At 45.8% G+C, this 20683-nt stretch overlaps 1 protein-coding gene across 6 annotated transcripts in view; it reads right to left on the minus strand.

Moving 5' to 3' along the window:
* The window catches only part of CUNH1orf116 (chromosome unknown C1orf116 homolog), a 29879-nt gene that overhangs the window by 5706 nt on the left and 3490 nt on the right, over nucleotides 1-20683 (minus strand). Inside the window, exons 2-4 of one of the 6 annotated variants that reach the window (XM_010613141.3) lie at nucleotides 13570-13746; nucleotides 6949-7888; nucleotides 1504-1689 (exon numbers count right to left, since the gene is read on the minus strand). In XM_010613141.3, coding sequence (XP_010611443.1) covers nucleotides 1504-1608 — 105 coding nt within the window. In that variant the 5' untranslated portion in view covers nucleotides 1609-1689; nucleotides 6949-7888; nucleotides 13570-13746. The other 5 variants (XM_010613139.1, XM_010613144.2, XM_010613143.1 and 2 more) reach the window with 5 other exon arrangements.

Below are 20683 nucleotides of genomic sequence, written 5' to 3' on the forward strand. Positions count from 1 at the left end.
ATATATATATATATTCTCCAGATCCATTCGGGTGGCCAGGGAAAATTTTGAGATGACCCTAATAATACCTGGGGGGGTGTTAAATATCACTTTTCCAGCTGCCCTTAAAAAGTTACATGGCTTCTGTGAGGCCTCTGTGTCATGGGAAGCCCCACAGACGCCCTGGGAGTTCCTGGAATGAAAATCTTGATTGTCCTCATCCTGTTGAAACAGCCTGGACCAGACGAACTTACTCTAATTTCCCCTCTGCTGATCATTCACCTTGAAAGCCTCTAATCTCTGCCCCATTCTGCATTCATGGAATGAGACTGTTCATACTGGCCTCAGCTTGTCAGAAACATGAGGCTGCCTCTGTGTTCCCATCCCGTAAGGCCAAAAGGAAATTCTGCACACACTGTCTGCATTTTGACTGTGTGTGTGTGTGTGTGTGTGTGTGTGTTGCTTTTTGCCTCCATTTTTATGCATCAAAATCCATGAACTATATTAAACCTCTGTGACATTCAGTAGAGACCTCATGAATCTACAAATATCTTTATAGAACACAAAGAGATAAAGGTTACGTTCTCTAAGGTTATCATGTATGTGACAAGGATGAACAAGGAAGAAATGTTTGCTTTTGGATGTAGGGCAGGTTTAGTCCTTCACACCAGTCTTAGCAGTAACCAAGGTTTAAATTCATTCCCAGAAAAAATAGTTTATTACATCCCATTCGCAAATGAACACGTTGACTTTGAGTTTCTCAGACTCTGCTCAGAGACAGGCTGTTTCTTTTCCACAGAGAGGGAAGTGCTCAATGCTTTGTATCTGTGTGCATTTTCCCATGAGAATCTATGTGTTGGGTGTGAGTGCCACCCCTATTTTATTTATTTTTTATTTATTTATTTTGGTTGTTTGAGACAGGGTCTCACTACGTAGTTGAGACTGACCTGGAACTCACTATACTGCCCAGGCTGGTCTTGAACTCGTGGCAATCCTCCTGCCTCAGCCTCCCAAGTGCTAGGATTACAGGTGTGTGCCACCGTGCCCGGCTTACCACCCACATTTTAAATGCTAGGAGTCTTAGATTCCGTAATCTGCCAAAGGTCATATGGCTCATAATAGAATACCCAGATCTGTGTGGCTCTAGAACTTAGGCTTCTAATGACTTTACTTGCTTTGATCTTTGGAAAAGACCAAGTCAAGCTGCCCACTGCAGAGAACGAGAGTCCATGCGCTCCAACAGTGTTCTAGTTTCCACCCAACCTCAAATCTCAGGCCTGCTCTTTCTCCTCACCTCAACCCCTCAACCCAGCGCACATTGGAGGGAAAAGCCTTACTGGTCCTAGTGCTTTCCTCTCCGAGACTGTCCCGCCCGTTCTCTGTGGAACCAGGGGTGACTCAGAGGCGGACGGTATCCACTAACGCTGTGATTCACTGACGGGAGAGGAAGATGAAAGAGAAGCTGCAGAGACCAGGGCTGGGAGCAGAGCAGGCGTGGCCAGGCTGCAGGAGGAGAGTACGTACAGATTCAGAGTGGGTGGAGGTGGCGCTCATCATGCTGTCGCGGCTGCTGAGGTGGGTCCCTGGTGCCGAGCCAGGCCCTTCTGGCCACAGCTCCCTCTCAGGCATCACCCGAAGCAAGGTGCAGGGGTGGCGAAAGGGGCTCCCAGAGGGGAAGCGAAGGGAAGCGGACAGTGTCCCAAGCCGGGCCTGAAAAGAGAAGAATCAAAGCCACGTGTGAGGCCGGCTTCTGCATGGCTCTGCCCAGGCCTGGGGCAGTGCGGTGGCAAAGACACCAAGCAAGCAGAGAGCTGGAGGGGACCGTGACCAGCCGGGACCTGAGCGCCACCCCCAGCTGCCTCAGACACCCGCGGAAGGCAGAATCTCAGGTGTCACAGAGGCTGTCCAGGTGGGGGGAATTCCCATCACTTTTCTTAGTTACTCTTTTCTGGAAGCCAGAAAGCTTAGCCTGCACTTTTCTTAGTGTAAACAATAGATATTACGGGGATTGAGAGCACCGGGTCTGCAGGTATTTGGGTTGAGGCTCGAAAGGCTGAGCAGTCTAGTTATTTGCTTTGAACCAAGCCTGCTTTTCCTCATTGCATGGGGTTAATGTAAGGATTAAATGAAAAAACACTTAGCATAGTCCAGTTGGTAGTGAACACTCAAACACGTAACAGATATCTAAAATTGTTCTTGTAATAAGAAAAAGATAAGATCAGTCTAGGACCAAACTAACTCTCTAAAGCAAGGGGAATAAGGATTTAGAAAAGTAGGGTGCTGGTTAGATGAGAGACCAGAGGCTCGAGAGGACAGGGCCCCACCCTCAAATCGCACAGTGAGACGATGATGTAAGGACATTTCAAGTCAGACACTTGCGAGGTTCGCGGTCAGCCACCATCAGCTGCTACCTCTGCATCTTCAACACCATCGCGACCGCCCCTACGCTGGCCAGCGTCAGCCCTGCAGAGGTGACAGGAACTGATCTCCCTCCTTCCTGGGTGTGACTTTCTGCTGGTGCCTGTGTTCCCAGCAAAGCTCCCTAACCTGTGTCAGACGAACAAGAGAAATGTCCTATGCAGCTTCCTCCCAATTCCAAATCCTTAGGGGGAAAAATGCAAATTCTTTATGACAGTAGCAGTTATCAGAGGAAGCTGCGGGTGCTTTCCCACTGGAAGGCCCACGGATTTGCATGTGCCTCTCTGTGGGAAAGACTCTGCCACAGCTGAGCAGGCCATGGGTTCTCTTGTATGTAAAATGAAATTCTGAAGAAATTATATCCCAAAGACAGCTTCAAGGTACAACAGAAGGTTGGGGAGAGCTAGAATAACGTCTGTCTGATTCTGAATCTGTATTTTGCCCATAACACCATGCTATATTCTAACTATCTCCTCTGCTCTCCCAGTGTAAGGTAAAATGTCTGGGACCTGCCTATTTGGGTTCCGGTACAGTGGCAGGTGTCCCCTCGGCCCCTGCCAAGTGCTTCCATGCCAACATCAGGTTGGGGCTGGCTTGGAAGAGTTGGCCTCCCAACCCTATAAGCTGGCAGGTGCAAGGCCTCACGGAGCTCCCTTTCCACTCAGGGGGAGCCCCTTAAATGGGGCCGAGAGGGAAGAGCAGGGAACCCGGGAAAGACAAGGCCCCAAATGAGTCAGACATGCATGGTTCTGTAAGGGCCCAGCAGCTCTCCACAGATGTGGAGGGAAGCAGAGAGGCAGAGATGCCAAGGAGCACATTGGTGGAGAGCTGGGGCCTTCCTCGTGAGCTCAGCTCCTCCTTATCTAGAACATTGAAGAAATAGGAGCGCGGGGAACAGAGCGAGTGGGAAAAGTCTGCTCATCTCAGCTACGCCCGCCAAGTGACTGTCCAGGCTCAGAGCTCCAGCCCATTCCTCACATTCTGTACATCTGAGGCCATGGCAGCCACGTCATCTAGTTCTCACAAGACGAGGCACACGAGGCCCTCAGAAAATGCTGTGCTGGCCAAACACCTCATTGCTCTGGTGTCTACTGGGCTGTGCTGTTGGAAGGCTTCTTCTTGGCTTCTGACCCATGCATGTAAGCTTTTTCTCAAATATTTCATTTCCTGAGAATACCTGGCTGAGTAGAATCTGGGCAATATTTCCAGTTAAATTAATATTTACAGGCACCTAACAGGACTAGGGGTATGAAACAGCATAAGGACACAGCAAGCGGTGACTTACAAAGGGCTCTCAGATATCTTATCACTTCTTCAGATTTACAGGGCGGCAGGCAAACAGTCACATTTCTTTCCTTCACTGTACAGAAGAGCAAGCGGGGGCTCCTTCCAACGCCCCTTTCTGGGGATGTCGAGAATGACGCATGCCTGCAAGCACAGGGCAGCCCATGCACCTGGCCCCACAGGGGCCACTTCAGGGGCCACCAAAGTGCCAGGCAGCACGCACTGAAGGAAGGGTCACTGCTCACCCTAATTACAAAAGTCCTCAGGGTCACCCTTGGATCTCCACTTCATACCTCTGACTGTGCTTGTCCTTAAACCCTGAGCAGTGTACTCCAGGCGGTTTATTGACCCACGACCAGGTACATGCTTCCAGGGTAAAGAAATGGCCCCAAAGCCACTGAGGATCGGGTCACCTGGCGCCGCACAGTCTCTGAGAGACGAACCTGCCCCGAAGCTACACCCAGTTTTCTAATCCAAAGAGTTGGGACAGTAAAACATATTTTTTTCTTCCCACCTTCAGCTTGGCCCAACCTAAATGTTGTATTTATTTCCTTCTACCAGTTTTACAACCTTGAAACTTGGGGGCTGTATCAGGGCAGCCATCGAAACTAGAAGTATTTCTATTCTGTCTGATAAGAAACATGAGAAACCAGCAAAACAGTCAAGGTGAGAGTCTGGTATCTTTTCACCCTTGCCCTCTTTTGGAGACTTATAAGAAGGAGAGAAAGGATTAAGAAGTATGCACAGCCTATAATCAGGGCCACCCATCCAAAGACACATTGAATATTAACCATGCTGCTGAAAGTACCAGGCCTCCAGAAGAGGGTGAATACTTTGCGGATGGAGTCCCGGCCTCTGAAGTGCGTGAGGTGAGGAAGGAAAGGGCTCCTGCCCCATCCTGAGTTCTTCTTGCCAGGCTGCGGCTCACCTGGTCACCTCCTTCCAGGAGCCTGTGCCCGGCCCATCAAGAGCTCAGCCCCTGCTGTCAGCATCAGAGAGGCTTCCCTTCTGCTCAGACCTGGGCCCCTGCTTTTTGCAGGCTCCTCAGAAATGTGCCGGGTTGGAAACCGTACTCAGTCAAGTGCCAGCGAGACAGAAGCACGCACATCTTTCTTTGTGAGCGCTTGGCAGGATTCCCTGTGTGTTCAGGCTGTATCTCAGCGTCTCTTTCACCAGCAGTTTGAGGGAGGGCTGGGTGGAAACGCCCTCCTCACGGAAGGGCCCTGGAAAGGTGCTGCAGGTGATGTTCGCTGCGGACAGGTCTGCAGCTCTGGCAGCCCTCCGGTTGGTTCTTTAGTGCGGGGGAGGCTACAGCGCCACTTTCTGGAACAGAACACTTGAGTGTCCTTTCAGGCCAGGAATGCCAGGCCCCGAGAGCCTGGCCCCGAAGTATTCCAACTTCCCTCTTCTCGACACCAAGGGGAAAAGAGGAGCTACGGGTGAGCGTTCACCCGCAAGACGGACAACAGGGCTGCCGCGCTACTCGACTCAAATGTCTCCATCCAGCTTCCTGGCACGGTCACGCCTGTCACACACACTGACTGCCACTGGGACATCCCGAGACCCACAGCGCAAAACCCGTCCCCAGTCCGGTGCTCCTCTGCTCTGCGCCAGGCCACCCAGGCAGAGCCCTGCCCCCACCCTGGCGCTCGCTCCAGAGCAGACGTGTAATGTGGGTGAGGCCCCGCACAGGCACGGAGCTCTCTGTTTCCCCTGATCCACTAGCAGGCAAAATGAGTTGAACCCAAATAAACTCGACTTTGTAGTTAGATTATCTGTGGTTTTTGGTTTTTGTTTTTTCAAAAGATGAGCTGGTATCATGAGCCGGGAGTTTCCCAACACGCCCCGTCCTCAGAGGGCTTTACAAACAACCCACTGCAGCTCATAGCTCGCATCCCTGGCCACAGACAGCTCCACTGTGAACCCTGCCATCAGTTCCACCCACACGGCACCCCCTGACTAGAAGAGACAGACACGGGTCGATGAAGTCCCGGAGAATTTCCTGTTACAAAAATAATGGAAAACCAAGGCACCTCACTCCCGGAGGGGTTCCTCCCTTTGACAATTTATACCCCAGTGCTTCTCTCTTCCAATCCACAACTCAATCTCAACTGCTCAGAGATGGAACTTTCCAAAAACAAACCTATTTTCTTCCCTTGTTTGTACAGTATGCTTACCCAGCCCATGTAAGTGAATGAGAGGGTCCCAGCCTGGTCCCCAATCTCAGAAAGCTGCCGTGCCCCACTGGTCCCAGGCTAGGTGCAGAGAGCTGAGTAACAGGAAAGCAAGCGCCTAGCTGGAAGGTTGAGGGACACCCACCCCCTTCTCCCCCAAACCCTGTAGCTAGGACTCCCCTTAAGTCCTTTCTCTTGCTATAGAATAGTAACAGAGGATTACCGAGGAACTCACCTTCACTGGTTAGGGCCCTTTTATTTCAAAGGGCAGAGATGGAGGCAGAGACTGCCTCCAGCCTCCACCTTTCCTTTTCCTTCCGACCTCCTCCTGACTTACCTGGACAGGTGAAGGCCTCCGCGTGCTGCCTCACCACACCCGCACTGACTCCAGCCAATCGGCCACCCCGCCCACCTCTCATTCCAGCTGTTCCTCTGGGGTGTGGGAGGGGGAAGAGCGGGGCGCTGCTCTCACACAGCCAGTCATCTCCTGCCTGCCCCCTTCCTCCATTCGGAGCCAATAAAGAGCCCTAAAAAATAAATGAATAACCGGGAAGGCAAAAGAGCTGGAGCCAGTTTGAGGAGAAGGCAGTTCATCTGAGCAGGGCACTTGACCCGGGACAAACGTTTACAGCTGGGGTTCCCGTCTAGAACAGGCTTCTTCTACTTCCAGCTCAGTGTTTTCTTGACTCCTCCAGGCTGAAGTCCTCTGTGGCCAGTTTTTCTGCCAGCCTTTCTGGCTGCTCAGAACCACTTTCACCCCAAGTGTTCCCGTAACTGCAGCGCCTCACACATCCCACCGCGGAGGGTGCCTCCATCGCAGGGATGCTGTAGGGGAGCCACTCACCACAGCCTAGTGTCCGCCAACAATCGTGGCGGCCTCGTTTATTTCCGCAGGAAATGACACCATTTTCTCCCCGAAGAGGGCCTTGTCCTGATGAAAAAATGACTGGTTAGCTTGGAAGGAGGGAGCCTGAGCTCCACTGTGTGGGTCTTCAGCTGCCCAAGAAGGCGGTGATGAATAGCAAAGAAAAACAAGCTAAGCTACCTACCAGGCGGTGATGAATAGCAAAGAAAAACAAGCTAAGCTACCTACCAGTTTAGCAGCCCCTGTCTTCTTTCATGGGCAGGTTTTGGCACCTGTAGAAGGTAGAGAGGTGGACGAGTTCACTGCTTTCAGGAAGTCTTCTTCAGGTATTGAAGCCACTCTTACCAGATATATTTTTTGCCTGGAAGCTGGATTTATCCAGGAAACAGTCTGTCTCAAAAACCTATCAACTTTTTAAAGTATTTTTCTTATTAAAGGTAAAAGAGCAGGAAGAAAAATTAAAAATGAATGCGCGCCGTAACTGCCTAAATTCTTCCTATGTGCGAGGAAAATGCTAAGCATTTTCATGCATCGTTTCACTTAATTTTTGCTTTAACTTCAAAAGGTAGCTACGTTTACTGTCTAAATTTCACAAGGAGGTTAAATAACTTGACTGAGGTCGAGCAGCTGGGAAAGGGCCGCCCAAGGGTTTCAGTCCGAGCAGGATACCCCATGCTGCCGCACATCCGCACGGCACCAGTCTGCCTCGAGGTTGGAGGAGATCCCAACCGGGAAACGTGAAGCACACAGATTATTTGCAGGTCCAGTCCTAACCGTCAGATCTATCCTGCTCTATTTCATCTCTGGCTTTAGCTATCCATATATTTTCTAACAAGGTGACTCGTGGCTTTTATCTTTTCTCTTTCTGCAGTGACAGTTGGGTAGGAAACGAGCAGGGCAATCATCCTAGGCTCACAGTGAAGAACAGGCAGGGCAGGACTAACAGGAAGTCGGAGCAAGCCCGGGTGACCCGGGACTCCAGCAGCAGCAGAGTCGCCTGAACACTTCAGGGCTATGAGCTCTCCTCCTGACATGTCACTCGAGAACGGGTGATGCTAGGATACCAACAAAACAGGAGGGGCATCTTGGAATCAGTCCGATGCAACTAGTGACACCCACGGATGGAATCACTGAAGTCAGTTCAGCTTCCTAGATGGTGCTTGAACATCTGTTTTGAAAAACAAACAAACAAACAAACAATTGATCTGTGAGCATTAACCTCAAAGAAGAAAGTAGGCCAAGTCTTGTCTGTGAGCAGTTTTTCTTTATAGTACATTGAAGCTAACAGGAGAGGCCTCTACTTTTCCCAAATAGAAGCAGGGATATAGATAAAATAACCTTTCTTGTCTTTTTCCTTTCAGACATTTCTTCCTGAAAATTATGAAATATTTCAGATGCCACTGTACCTAACACTCAGTTCGATAAAAAAACATTACCATTAACGGCTGAAGGTACCAGCCTTGACCCCCTCCAGCCTTCAAAGCACAAATGCTTCCTAGCTGAGTAAGGCAGTGTCCCAGTTTTGGTGTTTCCTATTCTCCATGACCTGAAATGCTCTCCGTGGAACTGATCTTGGTTTTGCTTTGCTTTCTTTTTGCTTGAAAAAATATAAGGTCTCTAAGCTTTCAGGAGAAGTGGTAAGGTGGCCTGGGCTAGACGAAAAGGGAGGACTTCCTAAGTCAGAAATACCTGGCAGAAAGCTCACCGCTGGGGGGCAGTGTGTCTCGGTGTACAGATTCTTGCCCAGTGACTCCACTGAAATCTATGGACACCTCGGCGCATGTGGTGACTCGTCGCTTTCCGTACCTCCTGACCATCCCTGGAAGCCGTCATGATGCAGTCGTCTGCTGCTTTACTATTCCTTCCTTGTCTGACCTCTCCAGTGAGACACTCATTTCCTCGCCCTGAATGCCCCTCCCTCTGCCACTTTAAACCCAAGATGAGCCACAGATGACCACTGATCAATATTTTCTCTTTGGACTCCTTCTAAAGTTGGACTCTGTCCCCTTAAGTCAGTCGTGACACTCACATTATAGTCCCATCAGTGTCTCCTTTTCCTCGCCCAAGGAAATATTAGGTTATTCTGAACATAGGCTATCACTATCCTTAGGGTATAGTCAGAGTCCCTGTGTTTATAATGGGGCAGGGCTCTACCTATGACCCCTAAAATACTGGGGTCAGGAAGGTTTGATCCAAGTAGGGACTGGGGAGCCAAGAGCTTGCTTTAGAGAGAACACAGCTAGGAAAGGATTCAGGTGAGGGTAATTACAATTTAGCCATAAATCACTGGCTTGATAGGCAAGATTAAGACATTCAGTAGATTACCAGATAATCACTGAAGTAATTTTAGTGCTAACCCTAAAATAGTGAAATGGGAACTAAGAGTGGAATGGAGTAGATTTGGACGAAGGACTTCTGACATTACTAAGCCATGAAGTCGTTTCTGGGAGTAGATTTTTTCCCCTTTTCTTTTTGGAAGCAGTGTCTTTTGGTCCACCTACTGTTGTGCTCTGCTAGCCGGCTCACAGAACAAGGTTCGGGAGCTTGGACCGGGACAGCAAGGCACTGAATCACCAGGCAGACTCTGGGGAGGTTTCTGGAACACTTCCGCTTTATTCAGGAAATGCACAGGCTTGTGTAGGGACAACCATGGGGGAGGAGCATTTAACATTTGGAGATATCTTACTGGAGGTACAGTGGAGTGATTTTTCTTGGGCAGGGCAAAGGACTTATGGACTGGGGAGGAGGTGCAGCCTGTTGGACCCAGCATCTAGCAAGGTCTCCGAGTTAGCTCAGGAGGCAGGAATGCAGTGCACCTGGCCCAGCCAGGCTTGATCTCCCACAACCCACCATGGAAATTTGGAGGATTCGGCCACCCTTTGCTTTCCAGTGCAAATGGAAATCTGAAGGCTGAGATCAGCATGAGCAGCAGCAGCAGCAGCAGCAGCAGCAGCAGCAGCAGCAGCAGCACAGCATGTTCTGTATGGAACACCAGTCCCCGTGTAGAAGCGAACTGGCACTGCCCGTGTCCACACTCCTCCCACCTGTCCTTGGCCCTTCCCCACCCAATTGACTGCATCAACACTCCTGTCCACCACGGCCCAGTACTTCACAGCCCCCCTCGACTGCCTCCTGAGAGGTGGCCCTCAGACTGATTCCCATTCTTCACCCTCTCTCCTCTGGCTCAGGACTTCACTATCTGTAGGATCACGGACGACTGGAGATGGAACAGACCGCAGCAATTACTTACAGCCTTCTACCTTGTAGATGCACATCTGAGTTACCACTGCTCTTCCCGGATGCTCTGCTGGGTGAAGTTCGGGGTCCCCACCTGACACAGACCTTCACGAGCCAGCTGTAGGTGCTTCTGCCATCACTTCTGCACTCAGTCTTTACAGCCACAGCAGCCTGGCACTGCAGGGCTTCCATCCTGCTGAGCCTCTGCCCTCGTGCCATGGCTCGGGTCCCTTCCCACCTGCTCTCCTGGTGTTGTCTTAACCCCCTTTCTGGGTTCTGCTCCAGTACCACTTTCTTTTGGATTAGTATGGCAAGTGCCCATCTCTAGACTTTACACACTAGCATGTAACTGTCCTCTTTCTCTCTCTAAATTTTGAATTCATGAAGGGAATCAAAAGTTTCTGTACATAACTTTTAATAACTATACATTAATGCCAAAACTGATGGTAAACTTTTTGACAAATGAAGTCCTTTATTAAAGAGACTTGCTTTATAAAAACCCATTTTTGAGATGGTGTCGATATGCCATTTATTTCTACATTTTTGCCTGGTTTTCCCTCTAAATGTCATCCTTTGACAGTATGCTTAGAAGTAATGGGCATCAGGATCGTTTTCACAGGTTTCTGACCTGATGATGCTATGACAATGCGTGCATCAGTTTTCCATTGCTACAGCGAAATACCTGAAGCTGGCACATGTAAAGAGTGGGAAGTCCAAGCCGTATCACTCGCACTCTGGTGAGGACCTCGTAGGGGATGGAAGCACAGGGGAGGAAAAGATCACTTTGCCAGACCGGAAGCAAAGAGCTCAAGGAAGCACAGAGCACGGGGAAGTGTAGGTGAGGCCCTAGGCCCCGCCTCTTAAAGGCCCACCGCCGCCTAACGTGGACACCTGCAGACCAACATCCCAACACGCGAATCCGCTGTTAGCACACACTCACAGCTCCCAGATCTCAGCAGCTCCCAGATCCCAGCAGTAGCAGCGACTCTCCAGATAGCCCTGAAAGTCTCTCGTTGATGACACTTTCCGTTGTCATGATTTACACCTATGCAGTAATAGGCTGACTGAATTTATTTTTCTTACAATGCTTCTAACACTATGTTCTTTACTCATTATTACAGACATCCCAACACTGCTTAATAAATAAGAAATATGTTTACAAAGAACTGTATTGCAACGGTGGGAATCCACTGACCTTTACCAAGTAACATTAGATCACCCCCCAAGCTCCTAACAGCCCTGCAGAGTCACCTGCTGAAACTGCCAATGTAGTAAGTTATTTTGCTTCTGAAATTTGTTACCTCTTGGAACACCCTTCATAGAACTTGCATAAAATAATCTTCTAGTATACATTTATTAATATTTTTTATTTGCTATAACTGATATAGGGGGAAGAGATGTAACTCCCAAACCTGCTATCTGAAATGCGAATTTCTGTTCTCTAAAATCAAAGAATGAATTCTAGGAACAATGAAGGTTAAGAGTATTTAAAATTTATTGAGGGAAAGAAAGCTTCTGTCTAAGAGAGACAGAAAGGGGACTGGAAAGTGGGCTGCCCACCCACCCCACTTCTGAAAGGTGTTTTATACAGCAAAGCCATGCGGTGAGACAGGTACAAAGTGGACAAAGCTGTAAGACCCAATGGAAAATTACAAGGTGGGCATAAGGTGGCAAAACCATAACCAACCAATAAGATTACAAGTACAGTCACCCAGGTAATAGTGATTAAGTGGGGGGCCAAACAGGGGAGCAAGTCACTTAGCAAGCATGCAAGGAATTCCAGTAAGGGTGGGGCTCAGGGATATTTCCAGGAAAGGCTGGGCTAAGATCTTGGCCCCCCAAAGGTGACTGATACCTATTTAGAATATCAATCATTGCTATTTAATCCCCAGGGGAAGCACAAGGATATAGCAGTTTCTCTCCTTTTACAATTCTTGACTTCAGTGAGTGTGTCTTGATTGTCCTCCATGTTGGCTGCTTGCTGTGCTGGCTCCATGAGGGCTGCACTGCCTTAACTGCCTAGGAGGAGATATCTAATTAACTTACCTATCTGCAAAATAAAGACTTGCCCTGAGCAGCAGGCCAGGCTACAGAACACACACACACATGGCAGCAGCTAAGAGAGAGGTAGACTGAATCCAGGTGCGGTGGTTATCCTGGCGCTCTGGGAGGCTGAGGCAGGAGGATTGCAAATTTGAGTTCAGTCTGACTGAGACCCTGTCTCAAAATAAAAAATTAAAAAGGGCTGGGGATGTAGCTCAGTGAGAAGGCCCTCAGTTTAATCTCCCGTAGGGGAAAAAGAAAACAGAGAAAGAAACAATAAAAGGCAGCTGATTAGATTGTGCCCAATCTGCTACCTGGTTCCCAGAGATGCCAGCTGCAGCATGTGCTGTGCATGTGAGCACTGTGCACTTGGCCTGGCTCGGTATTCGTGCATTTCCTCTGCACTGGTCACCAGTGGGAGACCGGCACCATTCGAGTCCCCAGGGACCACCACAGCAGTACTCTGTGCTGCCCAGCAATTGCATTCCCCTAGAAAACTGAATTCCCCATTTCTGAGCCCACGTTTTCTTACTCCTCTCAAGCTTTCCACCTGCTTTTTATCTTCATTTGTCGATGGCAATTTTGCCGCAAAGTTTTTAAAATTTAGAAGAAAAGTCTCAGGTAAGCAGGAGGATCTCCCCATTCCCATCAGCAAATTTACAAACCGACCTTCCTTTACACCAGCCTTCCCTGCTGCTTCTGCCTGTGAAATCCCATCATGCACCAGGATGTGCGCTCAGGGTCTCCTCTACGGAAACCACTCCTATCAGGGCTGCAGTGTGCTGTGCTGTTGGGTGGGCCATCGGTGGCACACTGCCAGGATGCAGCCCTGCTTTTCCACTTCTGGGCAGCGTGGCCTTTGGTGACTTATTTAACCTTGGTAGGCCGCAGGTGCCTACTCATAGAATTGGGTTGATGATACCCCTAACAGTAAATTAGCACACGGACAGCACTTAGAGGTGTCTGGCGCATGGGAAAAACTCAACAAGCGTGAGTTACTGGTAGTTTAAATCGTAACCCTTTCCCCCGTGATCCTACAGCTCTATGTTCTATGTCTGTTGGCTCCTTCACAGTCCCATTTCTTGACTTGTGTATAGTGAATCCATTGCACTTTAAAATTTGCTTAATTTCACAAGTTGTTCTGATACACACAGCCAGATGCTGTAGTTCTAAAGGCTTGTTACAAACACTAAGACCTGAAAACTCCCAAACAATGTCCGGCTCTCCGAATTCTTTTGGTATTTGTGTCGTACATGCTGTGGCTCTGTTCTCTCCTTTCTACCGTGGGAAATGACGACATTGCTCCCTTTCTCATACTACTCGGTCGCCATGACAACTACATCCATCCTGTCATCCTCACACTTTTTTACATCATAAGAGAGGGTATGCGGTGTATCCTTTCACGATTACATGTTCCTGGCTGTAGAATTATGGGATGTGTCAGTCTTTCTCTTCTACAGATCTTTTCACTCCCACCCCACCCACTACATAAATCTCCCCTTAATGCATTCAAATGCATTAAGATTCTATCCACTTGACCCTGGAAAGCAAAGTCCAAGGGCATCTGACCTGCTTCCATTTGGATAGGGTGACTTCTTGGCTGTTCAACTGTTTCCACTTTGCTATCTCTTCATCTTCCTATGGGAAAAATCCTTTCACCTCTCTCTTGTTGGATTATTGGAGCTTATGCAGTCCTCCTTCTGGGGTTAACTCTCTTCTTTCAGTAGAACATTCTCCAGTAGTTTCCTGAGAAAGAATGCATAAGATCTTGTATATATGAAAATAACTACTCTACCAATGCAGTTGACAATATGGCCAAGTATAGTTTTAGGTTAATGCATGCTGGTTTTCAGTGCTGCTGTTCAAAAATCTAAAGCATCTCTGATAGTAAATTTCAGGGATCTTTGTCTCCAGTATTCTGGAATTTCTGTAATGGTGACTGGTGGCAGTGATGATGATGTATTCTATTTGTCTTTAAAGCTTTCATTTCAATCTGTGGTTAGTCATGTTGAAAACCTTTGAATTTTTAAAGGAATTCCAGTTATGAGAGCTAATAAAATTCCTTTGAGAAACCAAGTTGGGGCCCCAGGCTGCGCCTCAGGCATGAACATTGGGAGTGGGAGGAGCTGTATCGGATTGAGGTGTGGTTTATGTGGGTACTCTAGAAGACAGGGTTATCAGAGATGATTTTGTCTGTACATCATCTTCAGCACGGACTTCAAAACTGACTTCTGAGAGAGCTGCCACTCCAAAAGTAGCAGCTTTTAGCCCTCAGCAATTATGCAAGAGTTTTCACCATTTAGAACATGGACAAGTCAATGTAAAACCTTTGTGACATTGTAAGATTGTTAAAATTCACTAAGTCCTGCAACTGAATACAGATGTCATGGGAATAAACCAAAAAACTCCTCCTGGTGTAAAGAATGAATTTTTAGGTCAGGAAAGTAGAGCAGTTAGGAGGGATAACCACTGAAGCAGAGCGCGCTAGTGATTCTCTAAAGAGCACATTTCTTATGAATTCTTGGTTTCTTCATATTCACACACTGGAGAATCACGAGTTTTAGGGATCTCGTAGAAATGTTTGTGATAGCCTGGCACTTGCTTTCATTTGATAAATACTTCAAAATCTATAAACACAAGAGACAAAGAAAACTCAAGCCAGAACAAAAGTTTAAAATAGAAAATACATTGCGATGCCTGTTTTTCTATCCCTTACTGCCTCACTGTGGACTTAGAGATATAACATGGATCTTGACCCGTCCAGTGAGCGTATGACAAAAACGGAACTTTTGTTTTGTGGCCTTCACCATGTAACTAAGAGCGCAAGCCACTCCTTTCCAAACTCTAAAGGGTGGCAAACAGGAGTGGGAAAACGTGACTTTTCTTCTTTGTCCTTGCCATTTCATAGCTAGCAGCGGAAGAGGAGGAGGGCAGCTTTTTGTAATTACCACCTCATAACACTAGTGTTTAAACGATTTTTCAAGATGGCAGAGACCTAATGAATTCTAGTGCTGTCTTTCACAATGACTACATCACAATCCAGGTTTAAGCAAGATTATCAAAGCATCCATCCTTTTGCAGTTACGTTTTTAAGGTAGTTTTACTTTGAGATATTTACTGGGTTTTCTTTTCTCTGTAGAGCCTCAGAAAATAAATCTCACTCATTTCGCTTATCTCCCTAACTTTGAAGTTACTATTATGTCAGTTTAAGGTACCTTTTCTCTAGTTTCTTCTGACTTCACTCATAACAGCTGTCGAAAGTTCATTTCTCACCATGTGTTCCTCCAGCTCCCAACCCAACATTACCAACCTTAACAGTGCTGCTTCCCCTGTTCTGATTGCAACTATTAAGATGCAGGTGTTTCTTCATGGCCTCCCACTCCGTTGTCATCAGAATCGTAACCAGGTATCTCCTCCTACATCCCATCGAATCAATGTAAAACCAGGGTCCCATTTTGCACTTATGTAACAGACTTTTTAAACTAAAGAGCAGGACTTTATATTTATGAGAAATCTCTGCCTGCTGAGGTTTCTGAATTACCGTTTATATTCCATCTTCTCTGGATTCATTATCTGTAACTTCACTGTCTTTGGGTCAGGGATGAAATTGATGTAGGTCAAGGACACAGGACTGAGATAAGCCATCGGAAGTTGATCAGTGATTAAAAGCCAATCATTGGGCCTTATCAATTTCTGTGAATTTTCATTTCTGACAAGTTCCCCAAGATGATGACCAACTTTGAGAAGCGCCGTTTTATGAGCATAGTTAACTGTTCAAACTACTATCCACAGCTGAGGCCATTACCTAATTTTTAAAAATTGTTATCAGTACCGGGGATTGAACTCAGGACTTTGTGCTTGCCAGGCAAGCACTGCGCCACTGAGCTACATCCCAAACCTTTTTTTTTTTTTTTTTCTGATCAAGTTGGGGACCTTGCGCTTGTGAGGCAGTTAGCAGAACCACTGAGCCACATCCCCAGCCCATAACCACCTTTTTTTGTTTTATATTCTTTTTTTCCTGCACTGGGGATCGAACTCAGGTCCTTGTACTTCCAAGGTGGCAGAACCATTGAGCCAAATCCCCGGCCCTTGATTACCACCTTTTAAATGAGGCTTGGCTCATGTTGGATTTATGCTGACCCCAGAGAAGTATTTGCCCTGGCACATACACTGACTGGACTGCATTATCAGGGCTCCACTCCCTTATTTTATAAACTTTCGATATTGAGATCCACTTGTGTAAACCAGTGGTGGTGACCCTATGGCACAGGCGTTAAGATAAAAGATATTTAGGTAGTTTTTCCTAAACTAAAACCTACTACGCAGGCTTGATTGCAGTGCTGGCGCTATGCGATACATGGATTTTGGGTTGCAGCTTGGCACTCATGTCTCTTACAGGCTCACCGTCACTCGCCTAAAACGCGGCCAATTCAGGGTTGTTTCAAGTAAGGGTTTAAATGCTGACAAAGATGAAATAAATTCTTTCATAAAGTGTTGCTGTTTTCAAACAGACACAGGGTCGCACATATCGGTGCATTAAACATGAAGAGGAACCTCATCCTTTCTACTTTGACCATTTATCAGCAAAGGATATTGAATTAGCTTTCAGGAGCTGGAACAAAAATTCAGTACAGGGAAATTTCAAACGCCCTCCAGTGTTGAAAAGGAGAAACACCTTGTCTGGTGTAGTTCGGGAGGCGGCCTCCTACCTCCTGAGATTTGGAAGAACTTGGTACCGGGCAAAGCTATGGTCCGATCTCACGCATATGAGTTAGTAGCTGCTCACTGGCCCTCGGCCCTCATCCCAAAAGATGCTCAAACAATGTTTTCACTTCATTTATTTCTTTAAAACAAGTCACTCCACACAGCATTTAATTATTTAAAATCACACACCTCATAAATAAAATCGATGCAGCTTAATGAGAATGGCAAAACCAGGAGTTATACAAAGTGAAATCAGACATCTTCCAGGTAGCAGCAGTGTATTAGCTTTGAAAAAAATACCGGTAAACAAAGGAACATTTTCAGAACACTGTCCATCTTCCTCAAGAACGTCATGCTGAGAAAAACAACTTTGTTGTTCCGCTCTTCCACACTGCTTGAGTTATGTTCAAAAGCTCTAAATTTGAGTTTTTGCTTGTGGTCTTGTTTCAGGAACCTCAGCTTCTGCTTCATTAATGCAGGTACAAAAGGCTATCATTATTCTCTATCCTTTTCAAGGAGCATCCTTTGTATTTTAAGCTGTTTGGATTTCTTAAATGAAAAAAAAATCTTTCCTGTTTCCTGAAAACAACTTAAGCACTGAATGGCAACAGTGTGAACTGGACAAGCAAGAAAACTGGGCCCTACCTATGGTGGTCTCCAAACTTTTGGCACCAGTTTCAAGGTAGGCAATTTTTCCACCATTGCGGGGATGGAGATGGTTTTGGGGTTGATTCAGAGGAACAAGTAACCCAGGTCCCTCACGTGTGCAGTTCACAGTCAGCTCATGGTTCTAAGAGAATCTAATACTACAGGACCTGACAGGAAGTGGAGCTCAGGGGCGACCCCTGGGGAGTGGCTGTAACTAGGGCGGAAGCTTTGCTTGCATCTCCTGCTGTGAGACCCAGTTCCTAACAGGTCATGGGCTGCTACCAGTCGGTGGCCGGGGGGCTGGGGACCCCTGCTCTAAGTTACTTATGGGTGGTAGCTAACTATAAAGTTATAATGTCAGACTCAAGAAATCTTAGTAGAAATTCTAAACCTTTCTGGGGTTAACCTGTGTACTCTATAAAGTAAATCCTACCTCCACCATCCCGAAATTCCTACATGCAGGTTAGCTGTTTTGCAAACAAAAGTATTAGAGGGCATTCACAGCAAAATGCTTATATTCACCTCTTTAGCAACAAGCTTTCTCAACTAAGGCCCTGTTACATTGTGCCAAGAAACGAAGGAAAAGGGTTAGGGTGACAAAAAGGCATCACTTGAAAATCCCTTTATTTTTAGTGCTACTTAATTTTCCTACTCCTTGTTTCTTCTACTCTAAAATACCACGGGAGGTTATCAACCTTCTTTAAATGCATGGGAATCAAGACACAATTGAGACCAAGGTAATGGTTTTATCCAAGTAAAATATTCAAAGCACTGTAAACAAAATGCTAGCTTATTTTGGGGAAAGAAAAAAACAGAACACTTCTCACAGCCAGGAAGTTCTATATTCTTTTTGTGTTGAATAAAACGTGCTGAAATAGTGTAACGCCTAATAAAAAAAAACATTTAGTTAATAAACTAGCTTATTCAAATGAAGTCACTTTAGACTTAAAAATTATGTTGCTTATCATACTTCTAAGGCCTCTGATTAAAAAATCAGCTTCCTTAAAATAAGTTCACTTGGAAGCAAATGAGAAGACTTTAAGAATCTAATCTTTCGGAAGTTATTAGTCATTTTTGTGCGAAGAAGACAATTTTGAATACTGCAAAGTACAACAAATGATAAAAGATAATCACATTATAATACTGACATTTTTAATGCTGGGGTACAGATCATGCTTTCAGTTCTGAAACTGAGTTTTATGGTTATCAAAACATGAGAATGTTGTAAGACTAAACACTGATGACAAAAGTTGATTAAGAGCTGATGGTTAGCAGCTCAAGAATTGTATTGTAACGTCCTTAACAAGATTCCTAGAGGGCTAACCATGTAAACTATTACATATTTTTTAAAGTGCTACAAATAATTATGTCTCATCACATGAAAGAACATAATTCTTAACATACCTAAGTTTAAGAAGGCCACCTGATTTATCAAAACTAAAAAAAAAGTCATTCTTGCTTATTAATCTTACAAACTCTCTACTGATTTTATTAAAAAAGACATACAAAACTGTTTTCAGCTGGGGCAACTGCAACACCCAAGTTTCAATTTCTACATGAGACAGAAGGAATAAGCTAGATAAGCAAGTTAGGAATGGGCACTTAGGGGTGTAGATAGGCAGATAATCTCAATTCACTCCTCATTACCATCTTGCTGGGACTTGAACTTCATGGAATAGCATGACAACATTAGTTCTTATCTGGGTCAAGCTGACCAGCAGCCAAGTTTCAACAGAAATCAACCACGGACCACCAGCAAAGTATGTAACGTAATAACGTCTTTGTACAGCCAGCACATTACTCCTGGGGATGCCAGTCACTCCACCCAGGTGTGCCTATTCACAGCATCACCACTCATCTTTCATCTGAAGAGTAAGGAAAAGGACGGCTGGTTCGGGAAAGCATTTTTTATTTAAGCAGTACTGGTGTTTGAACCCTGGGCCTTTGCTGTGAGCTACATCCCCAGCCTGTTTTTTATTTTATTTTTTGAGACAGTCTTGCTAAGTAGCCCAGGGCAGCTGGAACTTGTGATCTTCCAGCCTCATCCTCCCAGAATGTTGGCAGCCAGCTTAGGAAGTACATTTTTATTCATTCTGCCACTAATGTAAATTGTCCTCACTTTAGTTAAAAAATCATTCTCAAATAACAGGATAAAACTGCACAACTAGGGGGCCAGGGATTTAACTCAGTGGTTCTGCCGCCTGCCTTGCAAGCACAAAGTCCTGAGTTCTATCCACGGTACCAAAACAAAAAACAAAAACTGCATGACTAGGAAGAAGAGTTTCATTCTACTCTGATGTAAACTTACAACGAAGTGTTTTTCAGTCCTGCTGTAAGCACTAAAGCCATACTTTTCAAAATTCCCAAGATGTGAATTTACTCACATTAATAACTAATTTTGAGTTTAATAAGCCCATAAAAATAACCTTTAAATCTGTGAGACTTACAAGCAGCTAAGAATGAAAGTTAAGATTCGTTATTAGTGTTTATTAAATGACCCGAAACTAATGCTGCATCTTCAGTTTTCCACCAGCAAAGGATTAATTTAAAAAGTCACCTTTGAAAGTAATATGACTATCACTGTCCACCTGAATGAACCTAGGAAAGACACAGTAAGATCCCCCAAAATTTCACAATCTGTAAGCAAAACATTTAGTGTGAAGGGGGCCAATTTAGAAAAGTATCAATGCTCTACTTTTCGTTTGTTAAATTAATCCACTGTAAGTAATATATACTCCATTTTAAAGTGACAGGAATTTAGGTTGTGGAGACTTAGCAAAAGATGCCTGGCATGTTATAAGTTACTCAATAAATATTTGCTGCATGAATAAACTTCTAGATACAAAAATCAAGTACATGGCAAATTTGGCTCCTGAAGTGACAAAGTAAGGCAAGCTTCATGGACCACGATGCACGAAGCTCACTTTGATGTCACCCAATGCTACTCTCTTTTTTTTTTTTTGAGACAGGGTCTTGCTAGGTAGCTCAGGCTGCCCTCAAACTCACAGCAATTCTCCTGTCTTAGTCTCCTGAGTGCTGGGACCCAGGTGTTCTTAATTTACAATTTTAAATTTCCTATTTTCTGGGGAAATAAGATACAAAAACTATCTAGAATCAGATGACAGACAGTACGAAGAGATTTTCGTATCACACCCAAGAGTTCGTATCATGATTGCCAAACATTAAGTATCGTAAGCTCACAAGTGCTATTTTTAAGGCTGTTAAAAACAGAAATACTTTCAACTTATACTGACCATAACTTGTAATGCCTCAAACAGCTAGGAAATTAAAAAATGTCATTCGGTGATTTTTTTTTTTTTTTTTTTTTTTT

This window comes from Fukomys damarensis, unplaced genomic scaffold (genome assembly GCF_012274545.1).
Source record: "Fukomys damarensis isolate Sample0158 unplaced genomic scaffold, DMR_v1.0_HiC HiC_scaffold_11, whole genome shotgun sequence".
In the NCBI taxonomy this organism is placed as follows: Eukaryota; Metazoa; Chordata; class Mammalia; order Rodentia; family Bathyergidae; genus Fukomys; species Fukomys damarensis.